The following is a 27,597-nucleotide window of genomic DNA, read 5'->3' on the forward strand; positions in this document are numbered from 1 at the left end:
TGGGATAAACAGTGGTTACAGCCCGTATCTCATAAGCGCTACTTGCTGCCTTTTTGGTTGTAGCCCTTATTTGTGGTGGCCTCAGGTGGGCAGTCAAGATTTGGCGTGGCTGGATCCGGGGCTTTGTGTGTTACCTGTGTTGTTGGTAGTAGTGCAAGATTTGGATGGGGTGGGGGAGCGGGGGGGTGTACTTGTAAGGGTGTGGTGGGGGGTGCAGCTGAGTTCAGAGAGATTACACATGCGGAATTTGTTCAATTGGGTGTGTTCTTTCCCCTATCATGGGTGTTCTCCTTCCAGCCTGTGTCACTTAAGTGTGTGTCACGTTAATGGGGTTTGTGTTTGTCCCACAGGTCCCAGACTGCGGACCAGTAGGAGTCTTTCTGTTGTGTCTTTCGTGCTGTAGTTTCATATAATTTGGTGTGCTCAATCGCCTCTATGCATTGTTTGATCGTTGGGGACGTTGTTTGCTTCCACTGTCTGCTTATGACAGTGAGAGCCGCAATTATAATGTGGTATACCATGTATTTGAGGTGTGTGTGCGGCTCCTGTGGGCAAGAGTAATAGGAATGTTTCAGGTGTCGAGGGTAGTTTCAATCCCGTGCATCGGGTTATTAGGTTTGCTACTTGTGTCCAGTATTGTTTAAACAGTGGGCATTGCCACCACATGTGTAGCAAGGATCCTCTCTTGGTTTGGCATCTCCAGCCAAACCAAGTAGTCTTTGGGGACCAAGTACCATCTATAGAGTAGCTTGCGTGAAAGCTCTAGCTGGTTTGTACAGAGTGTCAGTTGTTTGTGGGCTTTGTAGTGTCTTGCCATTGGTCATCCGTAAGTGGGTGTCCGATGTCCTGTTCCCATGCTGCTTTGAAGGAGGGTGATTGTTTTCGGTATAGTGTATGTTCCGAAGTATATATCATGGATATAAGTTTTGTTGCCGGCTTCGTCTTTGTGCATATCTGTATTATTTTAGTCCAATGTGGGGCTAGTGCCTGTGTTATTTGTTGTTCTGGTTGATGCTGCGTCCAAGATTGTATTTGCAGGTAGGAGAAGGTTGCTGTGGATGCCAGAGTGAATTCTATTCTGAGGTCTGCAAATTTCTTGAGTTTATTGTCCTGTAGTAGTTGTGACATGGATGTCACGCCATGTCTTTGCCAGAGCTTGTGATTAAAGTCGGGGGTGAATAGTTGTAGTGCTTCTATAGGGATTGCTGGGGATAGTGTTGTCGTTGCTTCTATCTTCTTTCGGTAGTTGTCCCATACTGAGAGGGTCAGTGTAGTGGTTGGCAGTAGTTCAGAGTATTTTGGGCTGTGGGTTTTTGGTAGCCATGCCAGAGTCAGCAAGGCAAGTCCCTTGGCATGGTTCTTCTCTATTTCGGTCCACGTCCTTGGGGTGCAGCTATGCGACGCTGTCAGTAGTGGTGCTATATAAGCTGCTCTGTAGTAGCCTCTTATTTAAGGTAGGCCCATCCCACCCTGAGCAAATGGTTTGTACATTGTGGCCCTTGCTACTCTCGTTTTTTTGTAATCCCATATATAGTTGTTCAGTGTGTTTTGTAGTTCTAGTAGGTACTTTTTTGGGAGAGCAAGTGGGAGTGTGCGAAATAAGTATTGGATTTTTGGTAGTATGACCATCTTCACTGAAGCTATGCGGCCTGTCCATGAGATGTATTTCCCCTTACAGTTTTGGAGGATAGTTTTGATTTCAGTGGTCAGTTTGGTGTAGTTTGCCTTAAAGAGCCTGCATGTTGTTGATGTCAAATTGACTCCTAAGAATTTTATGTGGTCTTGTCTCCAGTCGTAAGTGAAGTTTGCTTTTAGGGTTGTTAAGTCTGGGCTGGGGATATTGATTCCTAGGGCTAGCGTTTTTGCGATATTCAATTTGTAGTAGGAGCATTTACTATATGTAGAAAGGATCTTGTGGAAGTTGGGCAGGGAAATGTGTGGTTGTTCAAGGGTTAACAGAATGTCATCAGCAAATAGAGATAGTTTATATTTTCGGTCTCTGGTCTTAATCCCGTGTATGTTGGGGTCGCAGCGTATTAGTTGGGTGAGTGGTTCTAGCGCTAGAATGTAGAGTATCGGGAAGAGTGGGCATCCCTGTCTGGAGCCGTTAGAGATGTGGAATGGTTTTGATATGAATCCCCCATTTACTACACGTGCTGTTGGTGACGAGTATAGTGCGGTGACTAGTGATAGGAATTGTGGTGGGAAGTCAAATTTCCTCAGAACTGCCAGTAAGAAGGGCCAGTGGAGCCTATCAAAGGCCTTCTCTGCATCTAGGGAAAGTAGGACGCTGGGGGCTCTTTTTTCCTGTATCTCATACAGTAGGTCTAGAGTTTTGCGTGTGCCATATGCTCCTTGCCTGCCCCCCACGAACCCTACCTGGTCCTCACCTATAATTGTGGGGATGATGGGTGCTAGCCTATTGGAAAATATTTTAGCGATAATTTTCACATCCGTATTCAACAGGTAGATGGGCCTTAGGTTTTGGCAGCGGGTCTGGGTTTTTCCAGGTTTGGGTGTGGCGACGTGTGCCATAAGCATCTCTGATGGCAACGTTCCCGTTTGTAAGGCATGGTGGAATGCATTTCGTAGCTGGGGGGCCAGGATGGTTGCGAATTGTTTGTAATATGAGTTAGTCAGACCGTTTGGGCCCGGTGATTTCCCGTTCGGGAGGGATTGGATAGTGTCAATTATTTCTTGCATGGTAACGGGTTGTTGTACGGTGTCTCTTTGTGTGGGCGACAGTTTGGGCAGTACTGTGGTTTGGAGAAAGTCATCTATTTCTTGTGTGGAGGGTTGGTGTAGTGTGGGGTCTGTTTTTAGGTTGTAAAGTGAGTGGTAGTAGTCGGCCATGCTATCATTGATGTCTTGTGGGTTGTGGAGTTTTTCTCCCGTGTTCGTGATCAGGTGCGGAATTTTGGAGTTCGCTTGTTTTTACCTGAGTAGATTGGCCAGGTGTTTCCCCGTTTTGTTGCCCTGTGTATATGTTTTTAGTTTCAATTTGGTGAGAATGTGGGCTGTTTTCCCTGGAGTGCATTAATCTGCGCTGTAATTTGTTTTATGGATTCTGCGCTGGTATTAGATGGGTTCAGGAGGTGCGATGTCGTGGTGTCCCTTAGTTTCCTGAGGAGGTCTGTATCTTCTTTGTTGCGTTGGCGTTTGAGATATGCTGCTCGGCTTAACAGCTGTCCCCGCATGACTGTTTTGTGGGCCTGCCAGATTGAGAAGGTGGAGGCTTCTGAGTTGTCGTTAAGTTGGAAGTAGTCTAGCAGAGTAGTAGTCAGTTGTGCTGTGAATTTAGTGTCATGTAGGAGTGAGTAGTTGAGGCGCCACGGGGGCTTACCTTGATGTTGGTAGTGGGTATGCATAGTCAGAATCAGTGGGGCATGGTCGGACCATACTATGTTTCCTATTGTGCATTCTTCTATTTGTGGTAGGAGTGGGCCGGAGACAAGGATATGGTTAATTCTGGAGTAGGTTTTATGTACTTGTGAGAAGAAAGTATATTCTCTTGTTGAGGGATGTTTTGTTCTCCAGGTATCGTATAGCCCGTGTTCGTGGATGAGTTTTGTGAACGCTTTGTTTGAGTTTATGGTGTCTTGTCGATGGGCTGGGTACTGTTGTGTCTATGCGGGAGTCCATGGTGTTGTTGAAGTCACCACAAATGATCGTGGGTACGGTCGTGTCCCCTGGAAGTTTGTTAAGAACCTTATGTAGAAAATTGCGCTGTTGTTCGTTCGGACTGTATAGACATACTAGGATGAGTGGGTTGTTGTTGATTATGCAGTGTAGGATCACGAATCTTCCCTGGCTGTCTTTGTGGATACTGAGTAATTCCATAGTGAGGGACCTATGTAAGAGCATTGAGACCCCTCTCGATTTGGACGTGTGTGTAGCATGATATTGTGTGGGGTAGTCTTTGGTAGCGAATGTGGGGATTCGGTCGTTGACAAAGTGAGTTTCTTGTACGCACGCTATGTCTGCTTTGGTTCTTTTTAGATTGTCCAGTAATATGCGTCTTTTATGTGGTGTGTTGAGGCCTTTTGTGTTGTGGGAATATATGATCATATTGGTGGCTGCTTGGGTGGTAGGGATAGTTCCTCGGTTATGTGTTAGATAGTTCTGTAGGTCTGTGGTTTTTGGCGGTGGGTGCAGGTGGGGGGGGGGAAAGGTTGGGGCTAGGGACCGTAGAGTTGGTGATGATATATACAAAGACCGTAGGGTCTGGTATGCTATTCGTACCATGGGGCTTTGGATGGGAGCTTCCAAACAGTGGCTAACTGGGCTCCATATGTAATTTATAGATAAAGCTGATCATGTCGTGAACAGGTTAAGAAACTATAACAGTATAAGTAGTCAAGTAAGCAAGGCATTATGACATAACATTCAACATAACAGTAAGAGGCATGCAAGTAACTGTATTAGCATTTTCTGAGTGTGTAATTAGCCTTCACAGTTAATTCATCATAGGAGCAACATATGTTTCTCACCTCTATGCCCTTCTCATATGAGATCCCGGGGTCTGTGGGTGGTTGTGTTTCCCCTAGTCTGGGTTTGAGGGTTATTTAAGGCTTCCAGGTGGGTCCGGGTAGCCCCTCGTGGGTGGTGAGCAGTTTGCTGTGCCCTGCTGTGGTCTAGGAGGCTGGCTGGCCCCGTTCATCCCCAATCAATGGGCCTTCATGCCCCGGTTTTCCCTTATGTCTGCGGTGCCTCGGCCCACCTTGTGTGCGCGTTGGTGCAGGTTCGCCCGGTACTGGTGGGAAGTGCACCACTAGTTGTTTTGCGCATGGGGTTTGCCATCGTGTGAGCCGTGGCCTCCAGGGCCTGGTTTGCCCCGATCTACTCTCCGGCCACCCACCTCATGTTCTCGGGTATATTTGTAAGGTTCTCCCTCTCCTGTTGGCCTGTGGTGTTCTGGGACCCCATAATGCTCAAGGTGAGTAAACTGGTGTGTGGAGAGGGCAGTTGCTAGGTTAGTGTTGCTTTACCCATGTGTGTATGTACAATATTTGGCTAGTCTGTGGCTATGCATAATGTTATATAATACAGTACAGTTGAGATACTTGCACGAATCATGCCTCTGTCAATTGGTTTTCGGTGTTAGTCCATAGTAGCGTTGTGGTTTTGGCGTTGGGGAATTGAGCGTTTCTCCTTTGGGGGTTTGTTAAAAAGACCCCATTGTGCCAACGCCGCCGTCCCCTCTTCTGGGGTTGCAAAGTAGGTTCCAGTTGCAAAGTAGGTTTTCCCGTTCTTGGTTAGGATGAGTTTCGTGGGGAACCCCCATCTGTAGCAAACTCCGTGGTTGCGGAGTTCCGTGGTGACCTGGTGGAAGTCCCTTCTGCGACGCAGTGCTGCTGCCGAGAGGTCCTCCATGATGCGCACAGATGGGTACTCTTCGTATGGGTCCGCTCTGCTTTGAGATGCCTTTAGAATCAGTTCCTTGATGTGGTAATAGTGTGCCCTGAGTAACACATTGCGCGGAGTGGAGTCAGGCAGGAATTTCGGCTTTGCCACGCGGTGCACCCTGTCCAGGAGGAGCATGTCCGACGGGATGTCTGGTGCATAAGCATGAAGGAGGCCTCTCACATAGGGCTGCAGATCGTCTGGGAGGATAGATTCAGGGATGCCACGTAGTCTCAGGTTATTTCTGCGTGACCTGTCTTCTTGATCCGCCATGCGAGATTCAATGCTTCCTAGTTTGAGTTGCAGGGCCTGCAGTTGCCCTGTCATTTCTGCTTGCGTCGAAGTCAGTTCCTGGCAGTGTTGTTCCACCATGGTGGTTCTGGTTGACAGGTCCCTCATTTCTTTCTTAATTTGTTCCGCCGTTGATTGCCAAGTGCAGATAAGCTTGGAAGCCATTGCTTCCATGGCTTTTTCGAAGTGTCCTCGCGTGAGGTGTTCAGTAGACTGTGGGTCTGCAGGCTGTATTGGTGCGTGGTTGGTGTCCGGGCTGTCCGTGCCATCTTGGGAGGCCTCCCGCGTGGGTCCGCCGTGAAAGCTTGTTTCTGGCCGAAAAAAGTTACTTTTTTCAGCTTTATGGGCTGCCTTCTTTGCTTTGGGGTTTGCCATAATGCTGTCAGTGACTTGTGGTAGATCAGTTTGTTCAGGGTGTAACGGTAGTGGAGCCCATGTTCCGGAGCAGATTACCAAGCGTCCATCTTGCTCAGCGGTTAGCCACGCCCCTCCATGGTTTATGTTTTTTAACCCCTTAAGGACACATGCCATGTGTGGCATGTCATGATTCCCTTTTATTCCAGAAGCTTGGTCCTTAAGGGGTTAAAGGGGAAACCATCACTCTGGAAATAGCACTATTAAACAAAACATATCAAATCATCTTTAAACTGTGTTAACCTATTTCATGTGCTGCTTCATTTTCTTTGGAATTTACATTAAAGATTTAGCAACAACTAGGCAACAACTCAAGCTCAACTAGGCAAACATTGCCAATGAGGTGGAGTAAAATATCTGTTGTCTTATTTCTCCTCTTTTTTTTATGTCTACTCTATGCTGATTGCTGCCAGGTGCAAAGGGCAGAGCTTATAGACAGACAGAGGAACCCACTTACCAGATTTAGAGTGATTTCTACATTACATTGTATTTTTACACACCTTGCAGTTCCTCTTTCACAATTTTGAAATCCCTGCGTTTCATGCCTCCACCACTTGCGAGTCGAAATTCACCACTGGAGTATTTGACATGAAGTCTCCAGGCTTGCAGTGGCAATGGACTTTTAAGGTTTGGTTAATAGCACAGGACTTTATATTTTAAGTCATATATATATATATATATATATATATATATATATATATATATAATATATTATTTATAAAATATTTTACCAGGAAAGATACATTGAGATTTCTCTCGTTTTCAAGTATGTCCTGGGTCCACAAATCATTGCATTGATACATTAGGGTACAATAAAATATAAAAACAATATTAATACACAATAGATACAAAATATAAAATCAACCATGACACGTGCATTCTGTTTTGAGGTATGTAGTAAGGGATCTCATAAAATACTTTAGGCTTGGGGAAGATTTTAAAGTGTGCGGGAGGTCGATCCATAATTGCGGTGCTCTGTAGGAAAAGGAGGTTCGGGCCGCTTTCTTTTTGCAATGAGGTAGACTATATATATATATATATCAAACTTGCTTTAGATTTATTTCATGTAAACATATATATTGATAAAAAACACAGAGATTTTCTGTCATAAATGTAAAGCAGAACTGTGACTTCTGTGGGTCCTCGCCATAGAAAATGGTATTGAAGCTCTTACTGAGGTACGTAGCTGGGTGTAACAGGAAAGTAGCTTGGTGACGTTTAGGCAAGGTAGCGGGGGGGGGGGGGTAGATAGGCAGGGGAGGCTTTGAGGAAAAGCCAAGCTATTCCTGATTATTCCTGATTTTGTATGTCGACCCTGGCTTAAAGCCAAATCTCAAGCAAGTGGAATGTGATGAGGAAAATGTAGAAGCTTTATGAGGCAAAAGAATGGAAATCAGTTATTGGTTGGGATATGTTATAAACCACCTAATGTTAATATTTATGAGGAAGAACAGCTGTTTGAGCAAACTGGGGGAACTGCAAATCTGGGAAACATGTTAATGATTGAAGATTTTAATTACCTGGACATAAATTGGGATAGATGAAATAGTAGTTCAGCAAAGGGAATCAGGTTTTTGAACTTAAATGACATGTTCATGTCACAACGTGTTCAAGCACCAACTAGACGGTCGTATGGATCTGCTTATAACAAACAACGGTGCTCTTTTGACCAACATTCAAGTAGGGCAGCACTTTGAAATATACTCCAAAAAAACAAATGCACATATACTAAAAATTTTAAGAAGGCCAATTTCAATACGAAAAAAGGCAGCTTTTAAATATATTGACTGGCATAAACTCTTTAGTGAAAAAAAACACTGAGGATAAATATTAGAAATGTACATTTCTAAGTATGTACCATTGGATGATAAATAAAAAAAGAAACACATTAAAGCAAATGTGGCTTAGTGCAGAAGTAAATCAAGAAATTAAAATACTACAAAATGAGGAAGTGATAACCAAAGAGGGCAAAACCAACCCAAAAGCATTTTTGAAGTACATAAATTCTAAAAAAAAATGAAAGTGTAGGTACACTGAAAACCAGAATGGGGATGTTAGTTAACGAAGACCAGGAAAAGGCAGACATTTCAAAAACTATTTCTCCTTAGTATATATTAAGGAAGAACCTATGCCTAGAGATATGCAAATGATTGCTGCAAAAAAAATTCAGAAAAATTGTGATTGGACGACTCAAGTTGCTGCACCAACTTGCAGCAACTAAGAAAGTTATTTTAAACAAAGCTCCAGGGCCTGACGATATTCACCCATAAGCAATTAAGAACTAAGTATGGAAATAAGTGAACTTCTGTTTTTAATCTTTCAAGATTCTTTTCTTTCAGGAATGTTAAGTATGTTGGATTGGAGGAAGGCAGATGTGGTTCCTATATTCAAAAAGGGATTACATTGCCTGGAAATGATAGGCTTGTGAGCTTAACTTCTGTGGCCGGGAAAATATTTAAAAGGCTATAAAGAAATAATACTCTGGAATTCATTGAGAACGTTGTTATCAAGAAAAATCAGCATGGTTTTATGAAACATAGACCATGTCAAACTTTTACCCTAAATAATAGTTGTGAAGGGATAACCACACACGAGAAGGATTTGGGAATTGTTATAGACAACAAATTAGGTAGCAATATGCAATGTCAATCTGCCGTTGCTAAGGCCAGTAAGGTTTTGTCATCTATAAATAGGGGCATAAATTCTCGAGATGAAAATATAATTTTGCCTCTTTATAAATCGCTGGTAAGACCACACCTTGAATATGCTGTGCAATTTTGGGTACCTGTTCTAAAGAAAGATATCATGGCACTAGAAAAAGTGCAGAGACGAGCTACAAAATTGATAAAAGGAATGGAGCATTTTAGTTATGAAGAAAGGTTAAAAAATTTAAATTTCTTCAGTTTGGAAAAACGGCACCTTAGAGGGGATATGATAATATTATACAAATATATTCGGGGCCAGTACAAACCATTATCTGTAAATCTATTCATAAACAGAGCTATAAATAGGACACAGGGTCACACATTTAGGCTTGAAGGAAGGAGATTTCATCTAAGGCAAAGAAAAGGTTTTTTTTACAGTAAGAGCAATAAGGATATGGAATTCACTGCCTGAAGAGGTGATTTTGTCAGTATATACAGATGTTTAAACTGCAATTGGATAAATACTTGCAAAAACATAACATACAGGGATATTATTTCTAATTAGTGGGGTAATAGCGGCTTGATCCAAGGAGACATCTGACTGCTATTTTGGGGTCAAGAAGGATTTTTTTCCTAGTTTGTTGCAAAATTGGAAGCGCTTCAGACTGGGTTTTTTTGCCTTCTTTTGGATCAACAGCAAAAGCATATGTGAGGAAGGCTGAACTTGATGGACGCAAGTCTCTTTTCAGCTATGTAACTATGTAAATGTAAACCTCTTAAGTTTAGAAAAATGGAGCCTCAGAAGGGATATCATAGCATTATACAAATAATTCCAGAGCCAATAAAAAACATTTTCTGGAAATCTATTCACAAACAGGATTATACATAGGACACAAGGTCACACGTTTAGACTGGAAGAAAGGAGATTGTGTTTAAGGCAAAGGAAAAGTTTTTTTTTTTTTTACAATAAGAACAATAAGGATGTAGACGTCTTTGCCTGAAGAAGTGGTTTTATCAGAGTCTATACATATGTATAACAGCAATTGGATGCATACTTGCAAAAACATAATACGCAGGGATATAATGTTTATATTGTGGGTGATAGCTTCTTGATCAAAGCCTAAATCTGAATACCATTCTGGGGTGAAGAAGAAATGTTTTCATAGTTTGTTGCAAAATTGGAAGTGCTTCAAACGTTTTTTTTTTTTCCTTCTTTTGGATTAACAGCAAAAAACAGATGTGAGTAAGGCTGAACTTGATGTCTCTTTTCAGCCTACGTAACTATGTGACCATGAGTAGGGCAGTGAAGATAAGAAAACGAGTTCGCTCCACAGCACTTCCATGTCTAAGACGTTTTTGTCACCACATGATGCCATGGGTACACTCTTATGTATCCAAGTGTCTCCCGAGAAAGGCCTGGGCATTCCTTCAGTAGTGCTGTAAATTCACTGGTACCTTGGGGTTAAATTACTTTGCATAAAATGCTTTGGCTGTGCCATAAAAAAAATAAGCTTAAAATTAAAAAAATCATGACTTAAGTCACCGCTGCTTGACTTTAGTTAGTGTCAAGTTGGGAATATATGCCAGATATTTTAGTGATTCCTTAAACGAATGTATTTTCCATAAAGTGAAATACAGGGCACAACATGTATAAAAATAATTGAATTTAGTTTTTATAGCTGCAGGAAGTCTGCATTTTCTGATCATTAGTTTATTCTCATCTGTGTAATTTCACATTAACGTCATGATGAGAAGTCCAGCAACATATTGCGCTGCATTACCAAGAAACACCAGATGGAGACTTAACAACATGACCAAATAAAAACCTCAAACAAAATAATATCAGTTGATGAAATTGCGGGCATTTGAGCTATTTTATGTTTTTATATGGAAATATCAAATACATGTGACAAAACTACTTAATCGACTTGCAAGTTAGTTTTTGGCACATACAGGGTCTGTAATATTTGGATTGCGACTGAATCAAAAACACTTGTGTATTACTGTCCAAAGTTCTGAAAATGTTATTGATCCAATAATGTATTGTTATCAGGACATTTAAACATTCGATTAAGTATTGTAAAAATTTTACTGTGCATTGACTGCACTGTGTGAATTAGTAAAGATGTCATGACTCCATTAACTAGCAGTTTAATCCATAGCAGATTAACCACAATTACCAATAAAGAGACACTTACAGCAAATATTGTCTCTAAATTTCTGTCACCTCAACCTTGCATGTCTCCTAATGTTTTCTCTTCTCTTTCTGTTTTAGAATCTGTTATTCATATCTTAATTTTTGATCTAGTTTTCTTTAAAGCATAAGACAAGGTAGGGATTACTTTTTATTATGTATTTTTCCTTAGCCTGACTAATGTGTCATGCTAACAAAAGGTAAAACTTTCCTTAATCTCCACAGTTTATCAAGATTGCAAAGTGTATAAAAATATGTAAGACAAAGTAGCCCCTGCTTTGTCTTATGTTTTAAAGAGAATTAGATCAGAAATGAAGAAAATAAGAACAGATTCTAAAAGAGAAAGAGAAGAGGAAACAATAGGAAAAAGGTAAGTTTTAGGTAACAGAGCCACTTTAACCCCTTAAGGACACATGACATGTGTGACATGTCAAGATTCCCTTTTATTCCAGAAGTTTGGTCCTTAAGGGGTTAAAGGGACACTATAGTCACCTAAACAACTTTAGCTTAATGAAGCAGTTTTCGTGTATAGAGCATGCTTCTCAGATTTCACTGCTCAATTCACTGCCATTTAGGATTTACCGTATTTTTCACTGCATAAGACGCACCACACCATAAGATGCACCTAGTTTTAAGAGGAGGACACCCAGAAAAAAAATATTCTGAACAAACTGTCCCATAGTGTTTCTTACTATGGAACAGTTTGTTCAGAATTTTATTTTTTTTCTCCCCTGTCCCATAATGATCTTTAACCCCCCCCTCACCTGTCCCTTAGTGATCTTTAAACCCCCCTCCCCTGTCCCATAGTGATTTTTAACCCCCCCACCCCCTGTTCCATAGTGATTTTTAACCCCCCCACCCCCTGTTCCATAGTGATTTTTAACCCATCCTTCCCTGTCCCATAGTGATGTTTAACCCCTCCTCCCCTTTCCCATAGTGTTCTTTAACCCCCCTCCCCAGTCCCATAATGTTCTTTAACCCCCTCCCCCCTGTCCAATAGTGTTCTCCCCCCCTCCCCTTGTCCAATAGTGTTCTCCTCCCCTCATCCCATAGTGTTCCCCCCTCCCCTCATCCCATAGTGTTCTCCCCCCGTACCAAAGTGCCCCCCCCCCTCCCCTTGTCCCATAGTGTCCCATAATTACTCACCTGTATTGTAGCGTGGGCCGGCAGAACAGCGCACACCGCAGTACAGGAACTTAAATTTAAGGTTCCGGTTTCCGGCCGGACTGAAAGGAAGTGTGCACACTGAGTGCACACTTCCTTTCAGTCCGGCCGGAAACCGGAACCTGAAATTTAAGTTCCTGTACCGCGGTGCGTGCTGTTCTGCCGACCCACGCTACAATAAGGGTAAGTAAAGCTTCACATTCACTCCATAAGACACACAGACATTTCCCCTCACTTTTGAGGGGGGAAAAAGTGCGTCTTATGGAGCGGAAAATACGGTAAATTACTTTGTTTCTCTTTATGCAGCCCTTGTCACACCTGCCCTGACTCTGATTGACATAGCTTGCATGGAAAAAAAAACTGGTTTCACTTTCAATTAGATGTAATTTACCTTAAACAATTATATCTCTTTCTCTGTAAATTGAACTTTAATCACATACAGGAGGCTCTTGCAGGGTCTAGCAAGCTATTAACATAGCAGGGGATAAGAGAATCTAAATTAAACAGAACTTGCAATAAAGGAAGGATAAACTTTAGATGACTTTTTACAGGAAGTGTTTAGGATGGCTGTGCAAGTCACATGCAGGGAGGTGTGACTAGGGTTAATAAACAAAGTTATTTAACTCATAAATGTCAGAGAATGGAGCAGTGAGACGGCAGGGACATGATCTATACACCAAAACTGCTTCATTAAGATAAAGTTGTTTTGGTGACTATAGTGTCCCTTTAACACCATCATGTATAACTTTGAAAACTGTCAATACCTTGTTGATCATTTCACATCTGTGCAGCGGATGCAAAGTGAATAAAAAGATTTCAAGCTAACACTGGGGATATTGGATAAAAATCGTCATAAAAGAAAGTTTACTTATTTATTTTATAGTGGAAACCTGTCAAATATACCTCTATTCATAGATTCTACAGAATTTAAACCTTTCATTTTTTTTTTTTATTAGATATTTTACTGCATTCCCTATCTTTCAATAACAATAAAAAACTATTAATATAAAATAACAAATAAAGCATGTGGGGCCAGGAAAAAAGGTTTGGAATATCGCAATTTTACTGCACGGAGAGGGGGCCGGTCACCTAAACAGCCACTTTAGCACTATAGTGTCTGGTATACATGTTTGAATTGCTGACACTATAGGGTTGCTTTCAGCATATAGTTTGCAATTAATTTTCAATTCACTCAAGTTCACTGTTAAGTGAATACACTTCCCCAGGGGCATGCCATTATAACTGTGCAGCTAATAGCTGGTCTTGTTATATTTCTGATCTTTCCTTGACACTTAACATTTGGTTTAGTTGCTGGCTGTATGGATGAAATTTGCAGCCAGTATCTATATATGTTGACCTTTATGTACACATTTCTTAATATGTGAACATTTGTGGCAATGGTAATTTATCCTGAACACACAGATATATTATAACATGTATAGGATTCTATATACATATAATTGATTCAATAAAACAGTACATTGCTAATGAAGTGCACTAATTAGCAAATACATGTACCGCACAAATCAAAAGAGTGCCATAGCTAGTGTTCTATCAAGATATTTAAGGGGCTAATATTTGAAAGCTGCTATATAAAGAAAATATTGATGATGTGCTAAGGGCTGCTCACTATATGTACATACTACTCATTTCTGCAAGGATTCTGAGAATGGGTCTAAAGCATCTCCCAAAAATTCTGGTTGAAAGTAGAACAAATACACACTCATTATGCCTACTTATACATATTGAGACAAATCTATCATTCTCAGGGCCTATGGCCCAATTCACCACCATCGTTACATGTCTCACAGCCCACTGTTTCCTCTGTGGCAGTGTCTTCCCCTTACTTTCGTTGACTGTCACATTTTTGTTAGGCGCTCTGAAATTGTTAAGGAGAGAAAACTAGTTCTCCTTTCAGATGTAAAGGGACACTCATGCTGAAATACTTGAGGGGTTAACTGCATTTTCATTGAGGTATAATTTATAAAAGTGTTAATTTCACTTGTATAAATCTCCTTAATAACACCTCTTTACCGTATAGCAGGGAGCTGGGAGGTTTTTTTTGTGTGCTTCTCACAGGACAGTATATCCAAATGCTTCTGAAAGAGAAGCATTTGACTGAACACAAGTGATCAGTAATGATAATTTCATTGGAGGCGCATTAGGCTGCATTGAGGAGACTCTCCCAAAACTAGAATATAGATGCGTTTTACAAATATCAACCTTGTCAATGCTGAAAAGGGGAAGAGGGCACTCCAATTAGAATGTATATTATATTATCATTTCAGTGTCTCTTTAAGATATGTTGTAACATCTTCATTCCTTAATTTTTCTTTTCTTTATTACACATCATGCCTTAATCAGTGATAGACTATAGGAAGCAAACACATATATCAACAGTATTTTTCAAGCTGTTGCCATCATGCTTTAATGTTTGCTGATTTAAACTTGGAACTGTTTTGCATATTTGGTAGACCTGCTTACAAATGTACCCTTTTGGAAACAGATGACCACCTCTATTGAGCTTATTACTGGGGTTCAAATAGGTTTTGCATATATATATTTATTTATTTTTGCTCATGTTTCACTTGCTTACATAGGCTAAATCGTATACTTCCCTAATGGAGACAATCCTCTCTGCCATCTAAAACAGTGTGAATTCTAAAAGTTCAGCCTAGTAGTACCTTGGAGGAGTTGAAGTAGTTGCTGACAATGAAATATTGGTTCTACTTGTACAAACTAAGGCCATAGTTGGTCTTTCTTTTACAGTGTGATCATAAAACCCGATGCCTTTATAGATCTTTATGGTGTTCTAGATCTAGGGATATCTAGTATTATCTAATTATTTTTGTGTGTTTGTTATAAATATACTTGAGATAGGGTTTGCCCGACCACCTGGATGCCTTTGTTGTTTCTTGCATTTTTTTGTTGTCAAATAGTTACAGTCATCAGTTATGACCTCAAGCACATATGTAGTAGACAAAGACACCCTTGGCATAGCTTTTTACTTAGATGCAGAGGTGTACATATGATACTTGGCACCTGGTGCAAAATTGTATGATGACACCTCCCTCAAAATAGTCTCTTACACCCCCTTGTGTCTTTTATTCCCCACCTTGCATCACATATTCCCCCTTTCATCTCGTACCCATTTTGTGTCTCTTTCCTTCTTTGTTCCTATTAACCATTTTCATGTGTCTTATGCCCCCCTTGTGTCTCTTATCCCATTTTGTGTCACTTATGCCCCCTTGGATCTATTATTCCCATTTTGTGTCTTTCATGCCCATCTTGTGTCTCTTATGTTTGCCTTGCATCTCTTACCTGCATTTTGTGTTATTTATGCCCCCTTGTGTCTCTTATGGCCCAACGTAACCCATTGTGTCTTTTATGCCCTCTTTTCTCTTTTACACTCCTCTTGTCTCCTATTTCCGCTGTTATGTCTCCTACCACCTTTCTTGTGCCTCTTATGCCCCCTCATGTCCCCTATCCATCCATGTTGCGCTTCTTACCCATAATGTGTATCCTACCCTCCATTCTTGTATCTCTTAGTTTCCCACCCGTTAGTCCTCGTGGACAGCAGCAGGGGAGCTTCATTATCCTCTACCCGGTCAGAGAAAACATCTTCTGGCATGCAGCGAGCATCACATCCCTGACCCCTCCTGACCACTCATTCTGCAAGACCATGCAAGGTCCACCTCTAGTGACAGGCAGGTCCAGCCCATCACTAGAGGTGAACCACCACTTAGTATGCCACTGCTTGAATGTATGCACTCTCCATCTTTGTTATCTTACACTTTACTGTGTCATGGAAGAAAACAATATGCTGTAGAATACTTTTTATTGGTAATCTTTACTGTGTATTTTCAACAATGACCTTTCTGTATTACTTATGTATGTACCCATTATATTTGCCCTTAAATGATGAAGATGAAGAAAACTCAATTTGAAAACATCATACAGACAAGTAGCTTTCATATCTTATTAATTTGAAAAGCAGGCAACTAGGTTGGAATCATAAAACGTATTCATTCATCCCTGGCTGATGGCACTCAACCTTGACCCATGAGACTAACTCTAAATGCTATTGGGCTTCTGCTAATTCACTGCACTGGCTGATATTTCAGATATAACCATTTCACTAACTGTTTTAGAGACCTCCTCCTGCATGTTCATCAAATAATTTTACTCTGCTGCTGTTCTCATGCTTTTGTTTTTTTATTTTTTATTTCATTTTTGTTTTTAACGTTTCAGCTCATCCACCATACACCATGTGCTTTAGAGTGAAATTCTACCCGCATGAACCCTTGAAGATTAAAGAAGAGCTCACCAGGTATTTTCTGTGTGTGTGTATGTGTGTGTCATGTCAAGTTTGATTTATGTATTGTGGAATTCCTATGTAAAGGTCCATGGTATTGGCATTTAAAGTCTAACCTTCCGTATGAATCAACAGCATTCATTCCACTTCTTCAGTCATCTAGCAACTGGGGTTCATGGATTCTTGGGAATAAAAATCTGATATCAATTAATGCATTCAATCTGTACGTTTATAGATGTTTAAGAATACATGTTGTCCCAGTGCATTAGCAGCAACATAATAAGACCTGTTTTTTTTCTAGATTGTGTATATTTTGCAGATATATATTTTTCAGGATGCCATTGGAGAAGGACTGAATTTCTGGAAACGTCTGGTAGCTCTTAGTAATTCTGCTAATGGTGTATATTTATACTTACATAATTATATCAACAGTAATAGAGTAGCTGCTTTCCAACATTTGGGGTCCATCACTCTGTGCTCGGTTACTGAAGGAAATGATAAGAAAAATACAAAGACTTCAAGTTATTTATAAAGAAAGAAAGATTTAACATTACTTGGAAAGTTGGGCACTAAATATGTTTACAGGTGTAGTTTATATGTCCCACTTTCCATTTGTGCCCCATCCATATCAATTCATTTTGTTATTTTTTTTTCTAATGGGTTGACACTCTAAGACTAGCCTAAAGATGTGAAGTCGACTTTGTACATAAAAAGCAAAAAAATCTAAAGGGAAAAATATATTTTATTATATTATAAAATATTTTAGCAGATATGAGAATATGGGAATTATATACTAAATACCGCTCTTAGTCAACTGTTATAAAAGAGTAAGCATAAACCTCTTAAAGGTTAAAATAATAAAATTATGCAAAGTAAACACTTTGCAATATACCAGGAGGTGGTACATAGGTCGGTGAATACATCAATGTATGCAAAATAAATAAATAAATAAACAGTTTTAAAAGACTAAAAATTATGTCAAAATGAAAAATTAATTGAAAATTCATATAGTACCTAACAATCAATATGGTACCTGACAATCAATAATTTAAAAAGGAAAGAAACATTTGCCATCCCAATAAGGCAAATATAAAATAATGCATAAAAATAGCATGAAAAAACGGCAAGCTAAAACTGGCATAATCAAAATTAATAGTTGTTAGGCTACATGCGAAAAAAATTTCTACAAAATGTTGACTGATAAAATTCATAAGGGACAATACAATATAAATGTATGAATGAACTACATATTCCTATACATGCGGTAACCAAATAAAACAAAAAAAAAAACAAGTAAACAAATTGGAATAAAAATAAAAAAAACAAAACGATATGAGATTAGTTATACTACTTAACTATAGTGAAGATAAAATAAGTTGTAACCACTTTGTTGCAAAGCAGAAAATTCTTGTATTGGAATCCTCTATTTGGGGTACAGTGCCTTAAGATGTTACCATTCGGTTCTATGTTTTACTCCGTGTTTACTGCATGTGTTGAGGGAAAGTGGGATCTCCTTAGTGTTACAGTTCAGTCTTCGGTAGAGTTTAAGCGGTTCTCAGTAAAGTTCCAGGTACATTCCACCATGCTTGTTGATCTGCGTTGCACTCCCGTCACTGATCATGTTCTAATGTCCCACTTTATGCGTTTTGCAAAACACAGGTTCACTTCTTCAGAGGTTGACATCATAACCTTAGGATGGGACTTATTATATATACCATATAGCCCATCATTTAAAGTCACAAGAACACCCATTATAATTCATGCTAAGAGTGGACATTCATAATATAAAATAAATGCAGTGCAACAAAATAAAACAAAAAATAAATATAAACTCAATGATAAAACTTGAGAGCATCCAAAATATGGACATATTTAAATTAAAATAAAATAAAGATATTATTTTAACATGCCTTTAGTAGCTTGAGAAATTGGAAAAGTTGTAATTAATTATATCATACTAAAAATAATTAAAAGTTGCAATAGTAAGATATAAAAATAAAAGTAAAACAATACCAGAAAAAATAACGAATCATTAATAATAAAATGCAATCTATATTGTTAGATAAACTTGATTGGATTCCATTCTACAAAGGTATAAAAAATATCAACGGGTTAAGTTTAATGACTAAGCTGACATGGAAAGCGTTGAAAGTAGTAAAAAAAGGAAACATTTTAAACAAGTATAAAAATTATAAAAGTATACAATTGTAAAACAAATGTTATAAAAAAGTATTAAGTTCAAAATCTAACTTTAGACCTCTGTGTTCATGGGTACTGAGCTAAAAAATCAACCATGGTTTTACTCTCTCGCAAGATCACCCCTTCTCTAATGTGTGGATACCTTTTCGATAGTCATGAATCTAAGTCCTGTTGTGCGATAGTAGACCCTTCTTGATGTATCCTATGTGCTCCCACTGCCTTCTTCTGAATGATCTTATCGTCTGTCCAATGTATTATGTGTCGCAGGGGCATTCTAGTACATAAACTCTCCCCTGTTGCATTATAATGCATACATTATTTCACCCTAAATTCTTTTTTTTTTTTTTGTATAGAAAAAAAATGTTTAATGTGTGTTGCTTGTGTTTTATTATTCCTACACCCATAGCACTTTGTACATACTTAATATAGATTTTTCTCTTTGAGCTAACCTTGTTATCCTTCTAATCATATTTTAAAATGTCTCTTTATGTGTGTATTATGTGTTGTGTTTCAAATCACTTATCGCTTAAATCACTCAAGCTAGCATTCATGGAAAACGCATTTACTGAGGTTTAAAGTGGAACTGTCACTGTTATTGGTGCCCAATGTAATGTTTCATTTTTTTCCTATATATTTCTTAAACATGATACAAGATCCAGCGTACTCACTCATTCACTAAACAAGGCTCACATAATGTAATAGTTTTATTTAACAACACCTCACTTAGGCAAAAACAATAGGGGTTTAGTTACAGTATATGATCATATATTGCATAAGCCGGCCACAACATTAATGTACCCCATTCTTGGCAGGTCCTACTCTAACAGCCTCACTCCTGCTCTTTTTAAATATTATGTATACTACTTAAATAATTACTCCCAAATTGTACTTAACTGCAGTATTCCTTCTACACCTTTTGCTGTGATTTATGAATTTATTTTTAGGGCAAATTGCATGGGTTTGTATCACATTTAGTGAACTATTACAAGATCAGCAACTTAAATGACTCCACTAATGCATATTTGCAAATAGACACACAAGATTATCTCACATAATGATGTATCTTAAACCTTTTCATATGTAGTAACAAGTACTGTATTAACATGCAAGAAGGAGTCGTAGATAATTACATTCTGATTACAAGTTTAGACATAGTGAATGTTTATATTTAGGTGAAATCGGATGTTTTCTTGGCTGATAATTGTAGGAGTAAATTGCTTGCTGCACCTTGAAGGCAGGTATCCTACATAACCTAAACAACCACTAAGCCTAGACTTCCTAAACCACCCCTTACATTAAACATGCCAACTCTATACAATACAAACCATGTAAAAAAATAAAAAGAACAGAAGCGTTAGTCTATTTAAGTCACATCATTTTGAATTGTTATGTAACCCTACTACCCTTATAATAGTTTGTTTCATTAAAGTTGTTTACTAATGTAATGAGAGTTCCAATTTGATTCAAATTATGTCCAGTTCATGACGTTGTATCAGTTGATATATGTTTTTAAATAACTAAGATAGTTTCTTGCATGATCAAGACCCCAGGCTTCTCAGTCTAATGCTAGCCTTTAAAACCTTAACATTGGCATTTTAGACACCCACAGAGTTTGTGCAATGCTAGTGTGACATTTTATTGTGATACGATTTTTTCTTCTCTGTTAATTAAAGCCTATTTATTCTGAATGCACAAGTCTGTATTTCATGTTTGAGCCATAATTATTGTTTAAAATGGAGACTTGCTCACTTCTCTTCATCTTTCTTAGAACTGCAGCACCTATAATTAACAACATGTGCGTGGCGGGCGTACATTAAGCTCCTCTGATAGTAATGCTCCATGAGAATTGAGTTTGTACTAAAACCAACGATTGTGAGAATGTAAAAACAACACAAAATTGCAGAGATGAAAATGAAAAAGGGTTATTTCAGGATGCTTACGTCATATATTATCTTTTAATCTGTCTAATCGTTTTGGCTGCTATTCAAATGCAGATAAAAAAAATATGACCAATCTCTGGAAATAAGAGGGGAAATTGATCTTTAGCCCTGTAAAACCAAATTTTAGTAATCTATTATTGAAACATTATGATGCATACAATTTAATAGAGGATGTTAGGTTTAAGTGATAATGGGTGGCCTCTTCTTACAGTGCTGATTTGAGAAGGTGCAAAACATAGTGATGAATGAGTGGTCATTGGCTCTTGAAAATCCAGTGGAGAAGGTGTTAATTTTGCAACAGGCCATAACCATGTCCACCAGGGCTGGTGCAAGGATTTTTGCCACCCTAGGCAAACAAAAATTTGATTTGTTTTCTTCTCCTTAGCCATACTGCTCCAGCCCCATGGTTCATGACTGATTTGGAAGACATCAAATTAGCAATACAAATACTTGTATTAAAATGGGAAACATAGCTTCTCTGATATGGATATGTAGAAGGGGAGTGAGTTTTTAGTTGCAGATATTTTGTTGAAAATTGCGTGTTCACCTCCTTCCACCATACTCATACATTGAGTATAGTAAGTTAGGGTGCTTGGAGCAGGGCCGGATTAACATAGGGGCTGATAGAGCTGCAGCTCCAGGCCCAGGCCCATGGAATAGGCCCATTAAAAAAACAAAAATTTTTATTTTTTTTTTAACACACTACTCTTAGGTTTGCCACCTGACTGGTATTTTACTGGCACAGTCGATATTTCAGGCTGCCTGTCCGTGTTGGTATTGCAGTAATACCAGCAATACAGTTGCAGGTATTTGTCTCAGTATAAACGGAGATTACTCTGCAATACCAGCACCAGCCAGTAGGGGTCACTGTGTGTGGAGAGAGGCAGGGATAGGAAGTTAAGGCATATCCCTGCCTATCCCTACTACTCACTGATCCACAGGGGAGCAGCTACACAGCACAGAGAGTCAAGACAGCAGGTCTACAGCTCAGGTAAGTGAGGGATGGGGGAAAGGCAGCAGGGAGACATGGGGACACTTAGACACAAGGGGACACAGACACTAGGGGACACTGTGAGACCTGGGGACACTGTGAGACCTGGGGACACTGTGAGACATGGGGACACTGAGAGACATAGGGACATTGGGAGACACTGAGACATTAGGACACGTGGACACTAGGGACACAGTGTCCCCATGTCTCCCAGTGTCTCCATGTCTCCCAGCCGGTGTCCTCAGTGTCCCCATGTCTCCCAGTGTTCCCAAATGTCTGTGTACCCATGTCTATGTCCACAAGTGTCTCCAAGTGTCTGTCTCCCAACCAGTGTCCCTCAGTGTCCCAATGTCTCCCAGTGTCTGTGTTCCAATGTCTCTTAGTGTCCCGAAATGTTTGTGTCCCCATGTCTCTGTGTCCCTAGGACTGGGAGAAATGGGGACACGGACACTGGGAAACTAGGGGATTGGGCCACATGGGGACACTGACACTGTGATACATAGGGACACTGAGACACTGGGTGGCTTGCGAGACTGAAACACTGGGAACAATCCATCTAGGAGACACTGGGAACAATCCATCTATACAGAAGAATCCAACTGTGAGTAGTGTGTTAATTTTACAGAATTTTCTCTTATGTCACTCCTTGTGATTTACATCATGTGATGTCACACATACATAATTCATTATGCAAATTATTTAAGGCTGGTATTGCAGTACTGCCCCAAGAAGCACCTCTAGCAGCCATCTAAGGAGTGGCCAGTCAAGTTATTTTCTCTGAAAAGACAGTGTTTACAGCAAAAAGCCTGAAGGGAATGATTCTACTTACCAGAACAAATACAATAAGCCGTAGTTGTTCTGGTGACTATAGTGTCCCTTTAAGTTTGGAAGCTTAAGAGGGATGTATGGGAACAAAACTCGTGTGGACTGGCTGACGATAAAATTTGTTTAGGTAATGCAGACTTTGGTCTCTCTAACACGGTGGCATGTCCCCTTTCTTCTACACTCACTACATACACATTTTCTCTGTCCCAGACTGTATACCAGGAACTTCTGCCTGCTGGTAAAGAGACAAGTGGACATGTGAGTGCTAGGGGACATTCCTTAGAAAGCGTGGAGCAAGCGCATCGTTACACATTTATGTCAAGCTCAGGGTGCTGCCTGCATAGTATGCCCTTAGCTTGGCAGCATGCATGATTGGTAGGCAGCCTGACATGCATTCATGCCAGGCTGGCTTTCCAATTCTTTGGGCAAACATGCCCCCTTTTTGGGCATGTTCGCCCCTTTTGGCAAGTCTGGTCACGTGATCACAGTCTGGTCACAGTGGCACACCCTTTTACCCTGCCCATTGACTTCCTGCTTCACTGGACACTGCTGTTACGGGGGTATGGATTTACTTAAAAGATGAAAGCATGAATTAGAGAGAGATTAGCATAGAGTATGTGTTTTCATATAGCTGCATCCTTTGAGTTTCCCTCCAATACCATCTCCATCAGATACATGACACTTGGGAGGTATGATTGTTTTAGTGTTTTTGGTCAATAAGATTCTCTAAATAGGCCCATCATAATTGTCAGCACCAGGCCCACTGGCCTCTTAATCTGGCCCTGGCTTGGTTTATGTCTTTAGGAAGACATTGTGTCTCACATCTCAATAGAAATGCAAGTAAAATGTCACACACATGAAAACTCTTTACAAAAAACTTGTAGGTGTTGTCAGGATACCTGATGGTTGGCCGTCACTTCCAGAGATGGAAATGTAAGAAACCTAGTGATAGCTCATCATTCTGTTCCAAGACCTCTTGTTAAATCGGTTGACACTTTTCTTAAATGTTGCGTACATCTGTGCCCAAGAAATGTAAAGCCTTAGCTTTTCTTACATTATACGTGTTTATAGGTTGATTAATTTCTCAGGTTCTTCGTAGCATGTGTTTCAAATAGCTATAAGTTGCCCTCTTTAATCAAAATACATCTCTCTAGCTGGGCTGTGAGCAGAACAGAAGCATCGAGCTGTGAAATTACTATTTTCACTGATATCTGTGACAGCTAATTTCATTTTTTGAGGAAGAGAATGCAATAGTTTATGAATATATCGTTCAAAGTGCTTAATGGACAAAGAGGGATACCTCATTTTGAGGATGAACTTTAGGTATTGATTAGGAACAAAAAAATTAAGGGGACTTGATACTTTCATAATTACTTTGGCAAATTAGTAAGTAATTTGTCTTTTATTACAGTTGACAGAATTTAAGATTTTGAGCTGTTCTGGATTTCTGATATTATTCGTTTTCAGGAGTTAGCCACGGTAGATTTTTTTTTAATTGTTCCTAATTTATAACAACACTATACACTATACACTATATAGGAACACGATAGTCACCTAAATTACTTTAGCTAAATAAAGCAGTTTTAGTGTATAGATCATTCTCCTGCAATTTCACTGCTCAATTCACTGTCATTTAGGAGTTAAATCACTTTGTTTCTGTTTATGCAGCCCTAGCCACACCTCCCCTGGCTATGATTGACACAGCCTGCATGAAAAAAAAAACCTGGTTTAACTTTCAAACAGATGTAATTTACCTTAAATAATTGTATCTCATTCTCTAAATTGAACTTTAATCACATACAGGAGGCTCTTGCAGGGTCTAGCAAGCTATTAACATAGCAGGGGATAAGAAAATCTTAATTAAACAGAACTTGCAATAAAGAAAGCCTAAATAGGGCTCTCTTTACAGGAAGTGTTTATGGAAGGCTGTGCAAGTCACATGCAGGGAGGTGTGACTAGGGTTCATAAACAAAGGGATTTAACTCCTAAATGACAGAGGATTGAGCAGTGAGGCTGCAGGGGCATGTTCTATACACCAAAACTGCTTCATTAAGCTAAAGTTGTTCAGGTGACTATAGTGTACCTTTAACCCCTTAAGGACCAAACGTCTGGAATAAAAGGGAATCATGACATGCCACACATGTCATGTGTCCTTAAGGGGTTAAAGTTTCACTATAAGCACCAAAACAACTTTAGCTTAAGTGGTTTTGATGTGTACATCATGCTCCTGAAGTCCATGTTCACTGTAATATTTCTTAGTTGGTGTGCGCAGAAATTTTCTCTTGTGTAAATTTGTTTCCCCTATTCAAAATGTTGTGCCACCTGAATGTTTGTGCAAATATAAACCTGAAATTGTTTCTCGATAATTTTGATACAGCCTCTCTCTCATGGTTAATAACACTACATTATAGTATTACTGCATAATAATGTAGTAATAATAGTTACACAACAGTTTTACTGTAATGTTACCCATTCAGACAGACAAGCCTCTCTGCTAATGCCCATTTTGTCTGTCAGACAGTCTGTAGAAAGCACAAGGGGGCAAATGCACAGCCAAAGGTACACACAATTAAAATTCTTCCAGACAAAGTTCCAGCTTGTTGCCTATATCATTTGCCATAAAGCTTCAGCCCCACCTTCACCACAGTAAATAGCAATTTAGTCCATAAAACAAATTGACCTTGCATTCAGCCAAAAGATAACATTGGTAACTTGTTGACTGTATTTGGGCAAGCATGCCAATTCACCAACTTGGGCAGGAACAGTGATTGCAGTGCAATAAATGGTGATATAAACACCAAAACAACTTTTGCTTAAAGGAGCACTCCACACCCATAGAGCACTTCAGCTTACTGAATAGCTATATGGATGCAGAGTATCCCTTTAAAATCCCAGTTTATAAAAGTGCCAATTTCATTGTGAAATTAGCACTTTTATATATGAAAATAGAAACGCCTCCCCAGTTGTCAGTCAAACAGCTGGGGAGACTCACTTCCTACTTCCGTTAGCTCCACTGAGCTAACGGAAGTAGCAGGCACATTCTAACAGAGAGTGCCTGCCTTACAGTATTGGCTGCAAGAAGTGCCTGGGTGAGAGGCAGGAGGGGAAGCACACCTCTCCTGCCTTTCCGTTCTTGCAGCGTCTGTGTCTCCCCTCCCTGTGTCAGAGCCTCACCTCCCTCCACCCTCTCCTCCCCTGCTGACCTTTTGTTGTGACCTGTATGTAGAGGATATTTAGTTTCCTCTTCCCAGACTGACAGGAAGTGTTCTCACCTTTTATCAGTCTGGGTAGAGGAAACTAAATATCCTCTACACAGAGGTCGGCAACTAAAGGTCAGCAGGGGAGGGAGGAGGGAAGGGAGGCTCTGACACAAGGTGAAGGGGAGGCAGGAGGGGGGCTCTGACAGGAAGGGAGGGGAGGGAGAATTTGACAGAGGGAGGGGATGGGAGGGAGGATTTTACACAGTGAGAGGAGGGGAGGGAGGAAGTGACACAGGAGGATTTGACACGAGGAAGGTGGAGGGAGGCTCTGACACAGGGAGGGGAGGGAGGAGAGGGGGCGATGACAGGGAGGGAGGCTCTGACACAGACAAACATTATATGGAGAAGAGGATTTACGTTTATGTTTGTACTCCTGACCCTGCAGTGTTCCTTTAATATACAGATGAAATCTGCTTACTTCAGAGAGCAGTGGGTGTGCCTGACGAAGCCTGGAATAGGTGGGCTAAACAGGTGACAGAGTTACGTCATCGGGAAGTGGAGGCAAGGATTGCAACTAGGCGAAACCCGGAAGAATCTTGTTATTAGTTGGCGTTTATTGCGTTGAATAATTAATTAATTATTACATTATGTGTGTTTGTGGTATTTCTGCTTACAATAACTACTACTGTCTGAAGTAAGCAGATTTTACATACATGTTAGTAAAGCTGTTTTTGATACTGTACTATTGGGGGTTCCTGGTTTTGTCTCCACTATAGTGGATGCTCAAGGAGGATTTTACTGTCATTTAGATATCAGGCTATGAGTCTCATTCCCTCTCCATGGAAACTTCTCCTACACAGAGCCAGGATTGATAGGGCCATGTGTATATATAATTTTAGTTAGATCAGATGGTCTACACACTGTATATATGTTAATTTTCACATATTCTCTTCAGATACCAATTTATAATTGTTAAGTATTATTTAAAGGGACACTGTAGGCACCCAGACCACTTCTGCTCATTGGAGTGGTCTGGGTGCCAACTCCCACTACCCTGAACCCTGCAAGTGTAATTATTGCAGTTTTTCATAAACTGCAATAATTACATTGCAGGGTTAACTCCACCTCTAGTGGCTGTCTATTAGACAGTCACTAGAGGTCACTTCCTAGTTTCTAGCACAGGTTTCCTGTGCTAGAGCGTCGCTGGACGTCCTCACGCTGTGTGAGGACCTCCAGCGTCGCTCTATTCCCCATAGGAAAGCATTGAAATGGTTTTTCAATGCTTTCCTATGGGGAGACGTAATGCGTATGCGCGGCATTTCCGCGCATGCGCATTAGGTCTCCTCGGCCGGTGGGCGAGATTAGTCTCGCCCACCGGCCGACGTAATCACCAGGAGGAGCGTCGCGGAGGCGGAGACAGCGGCGAGGGACATCGCCGCTGTCCCAGGTAAGTCACTGAAGGGGTTTTCACCCCTTCAGTAACCGGGGATTGGGGGGTGGGAGGGAGAGGGACCCTCCAGTGCCAGAAAAACGGATCGTTTTTCTGGCACTGGAGTTTCCCTTTAAAGTACAATACTATTTTTTTTTCCTTTTAATATTCGGTTATATGATAATTGCAAACATTTTATCAGCCTGGATATGTACTGTTCATTCTATTTTACAATTATTTTAAATGTTTCAGTGTGTATTGCTAATTTTTTTTTTTTTTTATATATATTTGTAATGTAAAATTGTATGAGCCACAAATTTCCAAATGCTATAAAGACCTTTGTTCATGTCACAATGTTTTAAATTATCTAAAATGTGACTGAGCTTTGGCAATGCAGCAATGTATTTAATATATGGTGCATGATTAATTAACATCAAAACACGGCTCAAAGAGCGAAACTCAGTTGCCCCTGTAATGGTTTTAGATATATTGCTGCTTGGGCTAAATGAGGATTCCAGCTACAAAAAAAGAGAATATAAAAAAATAAATAAAAATAAATTATCAGATTTTTTTTTTTTAAAATTAAA

At 40.0% G+C, this 27,597-nt stretch overlaps 1 protein-coding gene across 1 annotated transcript in view; it reads left to right on the forward strand.

Annotated features, from left to right (window-relative positions):
- The window catches only part of FRMD3 (FERM domain containing 3), a 266,833-nt gene that overhangs the window by 148,211 nt on the left and 91,025 nt on the right, over nt 1-27,597 (forward strand). The window contains exon 4 of the mRNA XM_063455005.1: nt 16,363-16,441. Coding sequence (XP_063311075.1) covers nt 16,363-16,441 — 79 coding nt within the window. The remainder of the gene's footprint in view (nt 1-16,362; nt 16,442-27,597) is intronic.

The sequence above is a fragment of the Pelobates fuscus genome, chromosome 5, assembly GCF_036172605.1.
Source record: "Pelobates fuscus isolate aPelFus1 chromosome 5, aPelFus1.pri, whole genome shotgun sequence".
NCBI classification, from domain to species: domain Eukaryota; kingdom Metazoa; phylum Chordata; class Amphibia; order Anura; family Pelobatidae; genus Pelobates; species Pelobates fuscus.